Source organism: Lipotes vexillifer, unplaced genomic scaffold (genome assembly GCF_000442215.2).
Source record: "Lipotes vexillifer unplaced genomic scaffold, Lipotes_vexillifer_v1.1 scaffold169, whole genome shotgun sequence".
Classification (NCBI taxonomy): Eukaryota; Metazoa; Chordata; class Mammalia; order Artiodactyla; family Lipotidae; genus Lipotes; species Lipotes vexillifer.
In genome coordinates this window covers 674,092-685,174 of record NW_006793375.1, presented here as the reverse complement: position 1 = coordinate 685,174, position 11,083 = coordinate 674,092, and the positions used below count along the sequence as shown (strand labels likewise).

Here is an 11,083-nt window from a genome sequence, read left to right as displayed (position 1 = left end):
CTCCCCCCCCTCCCTTCCCTCCTCCCTTCCTTCCGATTTTTTAAAATTTAAGAGCTAATATACTTTGGTTGTTAGTCCCCAGTTCATGAATCTGTGCCTCACTGTGATGGACTAAAATCTCTTATCCTCCAAAGCTGAAGATTCCTCGAGCAGTTCCTATTCTCAAGATGGATGAACCATCTTCAAGTACCGCTCTAGCTCAGTATGACAGTGACTCCAAGAAAAACTGTGGCTCCCAGTCAAACGTCAACATGTGGTTTATGCCAAGAGAAGACTGCCCTGACTGGTGGCAAGTAAGAGGACTGAAAAGGTAAACCCCAGCGTTCAGTGTGGCTGTGCAGCACACAGAGTAGACACTGCCCCACTGCCTTGGAGCTGAGCCTCAACTCCGTCCACACAGGCCTCAGCTGAGATAGAGATGCCCTCTGAGAAAATGTTCGGTGCCTGAGCCGGAAGCCTGGGTAGCGGTGGCCCTGCTGAGACTCAGCAGCACAGACTTTCCATTTAGATGATCATATCTAATGATCTAAGTAATACTTGAGCGTTTTATTCCCTTTCCTTTCTCTCCCCTCCTCCTCCAAATAACCCCATGTTCCAGAACACCAAATCTGTAAACTATATCCTCTATCTGAGAGAGCTTAGAGTGGGTTACTTTTTAATGTACTTTGGCATCACTGGCCAAATGACCAGTCAATCAAGCGAGGCCATGGCTGCCTTCTCAGGATGTACACCTTCGCCCACACAGTCTTCTTTGCCACTTCCTCTTTTCACTTAACATCTGGGACATTTTTCCCATTTGAATACATGAGGACATACTAAATTTTTAATTTTTTAAAGTTTGAATTGTGGTAAACCGTAATGTAAAATTTACCACCTTAGTCATTTTGCAGTGTACAGTTCAGTAGTGCCCATTACACTCCCAGTGCTGTGCAACCTGCCTGATTACTTTGAATGTCTGTATAGTATTCCCTCATGTGGATAAACCTAAGCGACGCACAACTGATGGATACTCTCCACGTGCTCTTAAAAACCACTAAAAGGCTAAATAAATCACTTAGCATTTTCGAGTAAGAGTTTTCTTATGAAGAACTGAAGGGAAAAAGCTATGTTCGTGAGCAAGGCTGTCTGGGAAGCTGGGGAAGGAGGCGTTGCTGTGCTGGGGCCTCTCCAGGCATTCACTGAAGTGTGGTTTTGAAAAAAAACCCTGGGCTGTGAAGGCAAACAGGAAGTAGGCCCTACATTTCAAATAACACAGCCTTTGGACTTAGAGAAGTCAGCACTTCCCCATGCTCCGCTTTGCACCCCAAATGAGAGAGAGAAAATGATGGGTGGCAGAGGATGAAGAGAATCCTGCAGATCCATCTGTGTCCACATGGAGTTAAACGGTTTGGTATTTTCAGGACTTTCCTTTGCAATCATAACAGCAAAGAGGAAAATAACTTATTTTAAAATATATCAGCAACAGAATGCTTGCATACATACAAGAAAATCAGGGCAAACCCAGTCAAGATGATTTATTAATCCAAGTTTTCTATTGTTTGGGGTTATTATGAGCCATTATTTAAAATTCTCTTTTGTTTAGGCATCCTGTCAAACTACTGCTTTTTAGTGGAGTCGCTGCAAGGATGAAAATGTGAAAATGACTCATTAGCTTCCATTTCCAAACCAAGTGACATATATGGGTCAAACTGTTAAAAGCTGAAACGTATCTAACAAAACTACTTTTGTCATTTAACATTTATAAATAAACATCAGTTTATGAAATGTATCCCTCTCTTTTGCAGCAGTGAAGATTTGGCACGCAGTAACCAAAGGGAAAGAAATGTTGTAGATCACAGCACCTTAAAGATGTCATGGTAAATCAAATTCAGATATTCTTTTACACCCAGGGTTTCTTCCTTTTGCAGGAAAACTAAACCACATTTGTAATAATTTTGCAACTAGACTTTACTTTTTAAGGTAAATACAAAACAAATCCAGGTAGTTTGCTTCTCTGAACCCTGAAGGTGGTCTGAGTTGATGGCTTCTAGGTCACGCCGCTATTTCCTACCCATGGTTCATGATATACACTGGTGTTCTCATGAACACGGACATACCGGGCTCAGGCATCTCTAGCAGGGGGGAAAACCACGTAGAGTTGAGTAACTCTTCTCTGAGAATAGCTCTATACACAACCAAGATTTTCTCTAGCTTTGTATCACGGCACTCCCGGAAGCATCCTCATTTATTTCACAAGCCCGCTCTTCTGACAGAGTCAAAGAAATCTGCATTCCTGGGGGCTTTCTGTATCAAAGAGCCAATTTCTCATGAAACTGGGCATGAGCTCAACTTTTAAGCAATTCTCTCTTCACTTTGCTGACACCTTCCCAAGTGCAAAAAACGGAAAGCTAACAGTCCAGATTTTATTCACATGGATGAGAGCAGGGTGGGATTTGATATGGCACTGTGAGGCACTTGGATTATTTCTTGGTGTTTTTTTTTTTTGTATTCATGTCATTCCCTCTCTTCTTAAGGGGATCTCCTGAGTCAAGTTCATCTGAAGAAGAGGAAAACCTTGATGACTATGAGTGAGTTTTGAAAGTCCTCTGTGTTTCTCTAAAACTAGACCTAGATGTTTCTGTTGTTTTCTTCCCCTAAGGTTATAAGCAGATGGCTCAAACTTGCTCAGGAGGCTGTATTTACATGGAGACACTCATGTGAGGTTGTGGGCCATGTATCTGGAGGATGGGTGACAATGAACTGGGTTGCTACTAATGAAAGTATTTTTCCGCAGTCTGGATGATCTAAACCAGCTGCACATATTCCTGGGATTTATCACATACCTGGCCTCCTCTTCATTTCGCTTTGACTTCATAGATACAGCCCATGACATTTCTGCTGATTATTTCTTCCCTGGAGGCCCCTTGCCAGGATGATGTTGGAAGGCTCCTATTAGCGTTGAGTCCAATTGTGAAGTTAGTTATGATGCAGTAATTTTACAAGGTAGCACAACCGAGCCTTGAATATCACAGCATTTATGTTGAGAGATTCCTATTTCTAGAGTGACCTTATCATTGAACATCCAAACTAGGACACTTTAGGAAGAGAAAGAGTGCACTGCTCAGTGTCACGTCTGGACACCAGGCATAAACTGGACGCCTCTGGGCAAATAAGAATGTGTGATCACCCCAATTATACTGAGACAGGGTGGTCTTAAGTGGCTGTTAAGGTCCTTTCCAAAATCTAAGACTCTGTCATTCGACAACAAATAGGGACAAAATAATCGTCTCCTGGACTTAAAGTCTGGCATTAAGGAGAGGTGGGAGTAATGGCACAGTGCATCTCTCAGACACCTGCTACCCAACAGCGACCAATTCAGTTGGACACTAGGATAACACATATTTCTAGTTCTGGTTTTGTATGAGTGCTGTTATTGATTCACTGGCTACGAGTGCAGTGAGCGCATTTACAAAGTACATGTCACTCTTCACCACCTTCTAGGCCCCCTTTAACTGCAGCTTCTTCCCCAACATCTACCCTCTGGAAAGCAACTACTGGAATCATTCAAACTAAGATAAAAATGACTGAGATACAAAATGTAAAGCCGACAGCTAGTGGGAAGCAGCCGCATAGCCCAGGGAGATCAGCTCGGTGCTTTGTGACCACCTAGAGGGGTGGGATAGGGAGGGTGGGGGGGAGGGAGACGCAAGAGGGAAGAGATATGGGAACATATGTATATGTATAACTGAGTCACTTTGTTATAAAGCAGAAACTAACACACCATTGTAAAGCAATGATACTCCAATAAAGATGTTAAAAAGAGAAATGACGGAGAAATGCTACCACAAAAATTATCCAAAGATATTTATACTTTAACAGATGACAAAGACTTAAACCAAAGGGAGAGAACCTCTAATCATGGATTTTAGTCTTTCGCATTTAGATGAATTGGAAGGCTTTCTTTGACTTGGAAAGCCCAGATCTGACCATAGAGACAGTCTCTATCTCCATCATTTCTAGATTCCAATGGGGTGTGAGAGGCATGCATTGGGGAAATGATCAGGAAAGAAATGCAGGCCCCACCCCAGAATCATAACTGGGTGGCGGAGACTTAGGAATCTGAGTTTGTAACAGCTCCGCAAGTGATCCTCTTGAACAGCCAGGTTTGGAAAACCCTGATCTGGGTCAATGCCTCATTTTACAGGTGAGAAAGTTAAGTGACAAGTTATGCAATTAAAACCTATTAATTCTCAAAATGGAATTCCTTTCTATTGCAGCTGGTTTGCAGGTAACATCTCCAGGTCACAATCTGAGCAGTTACTGAGACAAAAGGTAAGTAGTCTAGTCTTTAAAATAGCCTCTAAGAATGTCTTTCTATTGTTGGGCGTGGAGGGCAATACACTGCTCATAGAAACCTTACTGCTAATTATACAGTCAAGACATCATAGTGTTAACTGCCCACCCTGTGGGTTACCAGGCCCTTCACATCTAGCCACTTCCTCTAAGCCCAGTGCTCTATAATAAACCACTCCAAAATTTAGTGGCTTGAAACAACAAGCTTTATGATTCTTCACCGTTCTATGAGTCAGCTGGGCCAGCAGTTCTGCAGGTTTTGCTTAGGGTCACTCATGTGGCTGCATTTAGCTGGTGGATTGACTAGGGGTGGGGTTAGCTGGGGTAGTCAACCAGGGTGCCATATTCCATCTGCATGTGGCTAACTTGGGCTTCCACATGGCATGGTCATCTCAAGGCAGTGGTTGAAAAGGCCAAGCCCCACAGTTCACTTCAGGCAATTACAGAGTCTCAGCTTTTGTCATGTTTGCTAATGTCCCACTGGCCAAAGCAAATCACCTGGGCCAGCCCAAAGTCGATGTGGGAGGGGACTACACAGGGCAGGAATATACAGAGAGATGATTTCCTGGGGGCCATCTGTACCTCATACTTCAAGCCTGTCACTAAAACCATTAGCACCTAAACCAGAGGACAGCAGATGTAATGGGGAATAAATCTATCGGATTTTGTTACTAATTGGTAATGGACTTACCAATTGCAAACTCTTTTGACCTACAAAAGTGACACTTTGCTAAAGTTCAACCTAATACGACACACACCAATTATTTCTTGGAGGGGCCCTAGTGAGAATGTGGTGGCCACTACCTAACTCGCTATTTCGTCACATGCACAGTTTAATATCCACTTTGTCTAAATCTAAATCTGCTTAGAATCAGCACATGACAAAAGACAAGTTGAGCATAAATTTAATAAATGATTTGTTCTCCGTCTTTGGTTTTCTAAAACCTTCCAAGGGCATGATATAGTGATATGTGGTTTTAAATTTTATTTCTGAAAGATGAAAACGTTAGGCTTGCACAAACACAAAACAGGGAAAATTACCAGAGAAGGTTAAAAATTAACTGGAGAGGAAGAGTTGAAGCACACAGGGTAGATCTATAAAGACACTGAGTGAGAGAAGGAAAGCTAAACCACGGGTCCCTTCTGTGCCAACTGGTGAGTAATCTGTGCCATCAATGTTTAAAGTGGATCTAACAGATCTACTTTCTGACCACCTACCAGGGCATATCGTCTTCAAGAATAATGAAAATGTTTTCTGTCCCTTCCACACTCTCCTTCCTATTTAGGGAAAAGAAGGAGCATTTATGGTTAGAAACTCCAGCCAGGCGGGAATGTACACAGTGTCCTTGTTTAGTAAGGCTATGAAGTAAGTATGATGCGGACTTCTTTCATCTTCTTGTGTATGTTCTTTGAATATGCTGGTCATTCAGTCACATTTTGGGATAAGATCCCATCTTTAAGCTCTGGAATTTGGGATCAAAGTATTTCTGTGGAATGTGACCATTCGTAGTTGCCTTCCCCCGCCCCACCCCGTACTATCAAAAGGCTGTTCTCTGGGCGATTCTCTCCTGCCCATCCCAGACAGCAGCAGAGCGCCCAGTGCATGGCGAGCCTTTAACATTTGTCAAAGGAATCCTGCGTTATTCCCCCTTGATTCATCCTAAGCCTAGAAAGAGAAAAATAATAGCAATGGTGCCTCTACACTCTTGGCCCTAGCCACCTGCTGAGCTGAGAAACCTAGCCCAGTGTCTGGTTTTTAGTAAGTCTTTCCAGTGGGAGCAGGAGGTTGAATCAGTGTAGCTGTGTTCCCTGGATGGCTTCTTTCTAGGGTGCTGTCCTGTTGGTGTGGTTAAGAGTTCTGGTGTTAAGCTGCACCTCTGAGTCCAAATCCTGACTCTGCCGTTTCAAAACGTTATGACATTAAGCAAGTTTCTTAACTTCTGTGCCTCAACTTCCTCATCTGAAAAGTGGACATAATAACCATTATTATGTTCTATGGATGAAGTGGGTTATTTCACATATTGGATCAGAACAGTGCCTGGCACATAGCACACACTTAATAAAGTAATAGTAAAATCACTAGCGTTGTTGTTGCTGGGAAACTAATCCTACCTGCCCGCCCCCCATGCTCAGGTATATAAGGCCCCAAGGTTACCTCAGGCAAGTCACCCTCACCAACATTAGGGTCCCCCTCCAGAGTCTTACAAGCCACTTTCCCATTGGTTGTTAGCCTTTTTGTTCCTTCTAAACATCCTGTGAAGCAAACAGGAAAGCTGTTTTTATTTACACCATTTTAGATATGAGAGGACTGAGGTTCAAAGAGAGCTTTTCTTTTTTCTTTTTTTAACATCTTTATTGGAGTATAATTGCTTTACAATGGTGTATTAGTTTCTGCTTTATAACAAAGTGAATCAGCTATACGTATACATATACCCCCATATCCCTTCCCTCTTGCATCTCCCTCCCACCCTCCCTATCCCACCCCTCTGGGTGGTCACAAAGCACCGAGCTGATCTGCCTGTGCTATGCGGCTGCTTCCCACTAGCTATCTATTTTACGTTTGGTAGTGTATATATGTCCATGCCACTCTCAAAGAGAGCTTATAAAGACCACCCTCAAACCTAATAAATGACAGACTTGAAGCCAAGCCTTCAACAGCCAAGTTCATGTTCCCTCAATCATATCCCTGTGTCTATGCTGAAACCACCCAATGTTTTGGAATGAGAATCTGGTCAAATCTCGATTAGGGCCATTTGGGAAAAAAAAGTCTCTGTGTGCGACCCCTTTTTAAATGCTTGGACTGAACGACCTTGAATGACTGAAGGGCCTTGGTGGTTTCTCCATGTGCCCTGCCTTGTGGTGCATATATGTATTTTTTAAATAATTAAGTGATGAAAAAGTTATTTTATTTCGGGAATTTTTTTACAGAGTACCTACCTCCAATTTGAGATAATAGCATGTACCATAAGCATTCGCATGGTATTTTCCAGTGCCAGAAGCCAAATCCCCGGTGCACCTCGTGTACTAGCTTGCAAACTTGGATGCTGACTAAAGCCAACCCAGTAAGAAGGGGGAGAAGGCTTGGTTCACTGAATATCAAAAGCTCTGTGGCCCTCAGGGCCTCCAGTTTCAGCCAAACCTGATGTCAGAAGTCCTCTTAGCTAAGCTTCTTGACACCAGATTCATTTTTGAAGGTGGCTAGGTAGGAAAAAAAATCAGCGAATAGATGAGGAATCAAATGCAAAGAATCCCAATGAATGACTACAGAAGCCTTCTTTAATGAAACACCATCATTCGGCTGGAGTGAATGTGATGCTCAGACCAAGAGCCAATGAGCCATATGCAACAAGAAAGCATCCTTTCTCCTTTTTATAACTGTAATTCTAACGAGGCTGACATTACAGCAACAAGAATATATTAACATTTTCTTATGTGCCAAGCGTAGTGCAACTGATATATACATACTCTCATCTGAGCTTTACAACAACTGGATGAGGTAGCTAGCCAGCAGCAGAAATGTACTCAAAGCCCAGTTCTTGACCGCTACGCTAGACTCTAACATCTAAGACAGGCGTATCATTCCTGGTTAGCCTAAATCAACGTGCATCAATTCACCACTATTTTCTACAAGTAGGGCAACAGAAAAAAAAAAAAAGTTTTACGGGGAAAAGGCCCAAGTTCGCATGAGGAATTTAAGGCTATTCCCACCTACTCCAACCTGTACACTCCACTCCCAAAAGAGCTTCCCATCCACAGCCTAATGACCTTTGCCTCCCACCTTTTAATCTCCATTACTATCCTGAAAGAGAATTAATGTTCAGAATAATGATCCTGAAAACTGCAGGGCTCTCAATCACCAAAGGAATATGCCGGCTTTATACTTACTAAAGGAAGAACGGTACAGAAAGGGGGAATTTTATTATAGATGAATTCTGTATGAGCACAAAGGATCCACTGAGTTCAGAGAGGAGCCCTCTTCCATAATTATGGATTATCGTGGACACCTCCAGAAAAACACTAGATGTCAAGACTCAGAAGCCACCTCTGACTTCCCTTTCTACACTTTGCAAATGCACATAAAATAATGATTTAACCATTATGTAATCAAGCTTCACCTGTTTATTAAAAACATTCTTCCTTCCTTACTAGTGATAAAAAAGGAACCGTCAAACATTACCATGTGCATACAAATGCTGAGAACAAATTGTACCTGGCAGAAAACTACTGTTTTGATTCCATTCCAAAGCTTATTCACTATCATCAACACAATTCAGCAGGTAACTTGGTTCAGTTTTTCTTTTACGGGTCCTTGTTGATAAATACAAATTTTCTTGGATATTACTGACCCTCCTGATACTCTTTTTTTTAAATTGAAGTATAGTTGATTTACAATGTTTCAGGTGTACAGCAAAGTGATTCAGCAAAGTGATTCAGATATAGATTATATATATATATATATATATATATATATTCTTTTTCAGATTCTTTTCCATTATAGGTATTACAAGATATTGAGTGTAGTTCCCTGTGCTGTACAGTAGGGCCTTGCTGTTTATCTATTTTATATACAGTAGTGTGTGCATCTGTTCATCCCAAACTCCTGATTTATCCCTCCCCCCACTCCTAATACTCTTAATTGAAAGTAGGGGGAAAATGCTCTCAAGCCCTATGACTGTTGTGATTTTTAACCTACATTTCCTGGAACATAACATTATACACTCTATAATGCCAGGAAAAATGAAGTTGAGTGAGTTCAGTGACTTAGAAGTAGAGATTCTCTTTATAAAAATATTTGCAGGGTTTTTTCTGCCTACAGAAGTAAGATGACTGCAAAATTCAAGCAATATAGAAATGTGCATCATCGGAGAGATAACCTTCATGGACAAGCTGGTGTCTATTTTGACAGAATTTTTTTCTATGCTGACACTAACATTTATTATTCATTATATATAAGCATATATATAATATATATGTATGTACACACATTATATGTTTACAGATATGAGATCATTCCATACATACTACTTTTCAGCCTGCTTTCTTTACTCTGCATGTCTTAGAAGTCTTTCCATGCACATGTGCATAGCTCACTCTGATATGTTTAATGGAAATCTATTGTAGAATTACTCCATAATTCATTCACCGAACCGTATACTGACTAGCAGTTGGATCATATACAATATTTTCACATAATAGCTGTTTCATGCAAACATAGCTCCATGTACCTGTATGAGTGTCTCTGTAGCCAAACTCCCTAAAAGTGGAATTTGAGATAACGGTTAAGAATGTTTAAAATTCAGACACTGTCAAATGCTATTCAGAAATGTACGCTCCCACTAAGAGCAACACTTCATCCTCACTGACCCTGGGTGCTATCACTCTTTTTAAATTCTGCCTAATTGACTGATACAAATAGTATAAAATAATATAAAAAATATATAAGAAAATCCCTTGTAATGGAAGTATTAACTAACCTTATTGTGGCAATCATTTTGCACTGTATACATGTATCAAATCATCACAGTTGTACACCTTAAGAGTTACCTATGTTATATGTCAATAGAATCTCAATAAACCTAAAAAAATGAAATTAAAAACTAAAAATCCACTCTAAATGTCTTATCTAGACTAGTTCCACTTACAGGCACTGACTGGATGAATTTCCAACAGTGAGAAAAAATAAGCTGTGGGATCAGCATCAAACTTGTGCAACTCTACCTGACCTGATCACAGGCACGTGGGTGAACTGCTCTTACTCCTGGTGTTGATTGTGGTTTTCATTTGTATTTTTCCATGGTCCCAATTTCTTCAATTGTTTATTTTAACATGTAGCACCTGAAAAATACACGTATAAATAGACGTCTCCAAGTGGAATGATTCCACTCCACAGGATACACAAGAAATTCCCCAGGGGGCTGGAAGAAAATACTAAGATGTTTATTTAGATTTGTTTCTAAAACCTAATTCTCTTAAGTTTTCTATTTGTGAGTATATTTTATGATTCATATATTGTATCAACACAGCAGCAATTATATATACACGTACTTTGGAGGAGTGTGTTAATTTTTTTTTTTTTTTTTTTTTTGCTAATTAAAGGTGCAGGATTTACAAGAGACCACTCATGTAAAAACTAGATAAGTAGGGCTTCCCTGGTGGCGCAGTGCTTGAGGGTCCGCCTGCCGATGCAGGAGACGCGGGTTCGTGCCCCGTTTCGGGAGGATCCCACGTGCCGCGGAGCGGCTGGGCCCGTGGGCCATGGCCGCTGGGCCTGCGCGTCCGGAGCCTGTGCTCCGCAAATGGGAGAGGCCACAGCAGTGAGAGGCCCGCATAACGCAAAAAAAAAAAAAACAAAAAACAAAAAAAAAAACTAGATAATAGAGAAAAAAGGAAGGAGAGAAACGAAACATGTGTGAGAGCTCCCAGGACTTGGGAAACATCACACATTTAAAGCAAGAAACATACATTTTTTTAAATGAGTTATTTTGAACCACTATAAATACTTTGATTATTTCAACCCAGCTTTACCATAACTCCATGTAAACAATTAAAATGACTTGATCATTGGGCTTCCCTGGTGGCGCAGTGGTTGGGAGTCCGCCTGCCGATGCAGGGGACGCGGGTTCGTGCCCCGGTCCGGGAGGATCCCGCATGCCGCGGAGCGGCTGGGCCCGTGAGCCATGGCCGCTGAGCCTGCGCGTCCGGAGCCTGAGCTCCGCAACGGGAGAGGCCGCAACAGTGAGAGGCCCACATA

The 11,083-nt window shown here is 41.6% G+C and overlaps 1 protein-coding gene across 1 annotated transcript in view; it reads left to right on the top strand.

Moving 5' to 3' along the window:
* Nucleotides 1–11,083, top strand: part of BMX (BMX non-receptor tyrosine kinase) — a 42,936-nt gene that overhangs the window by 12,974 nt on the left and 18,879 nt on the right. Inside the window, exons 6-11 of the mRNA XM_007466328.1 lie at nucleotides 135–310; nucleotides 1,785–1,856; nucleotides 2,514–2,567; nucleotides 4,257–4,311; nucleotides 5,619–5,698; nucleotides 8,482–8,609. Coding sequence (XP_007466390.1) covers nucleotides 135–310; nucleotides 1,785–1,856; nucleotides 2,514–2,567; nucleotides 4,257–4,311; nucleotides 5,619–5,698; nucleotides 8,482–8,609 — 565 coding nt within the window. The remainder of the gene's footprint in view (nucleotides 1–134; nucleotides 311–1,784; nucleotides 1,857–2,513; nucleotides 2,568–4,256; nucleotides 4,312–5,618; nucleotides 5,699–8,481; nucleotides 8,610–11,083) is intronic.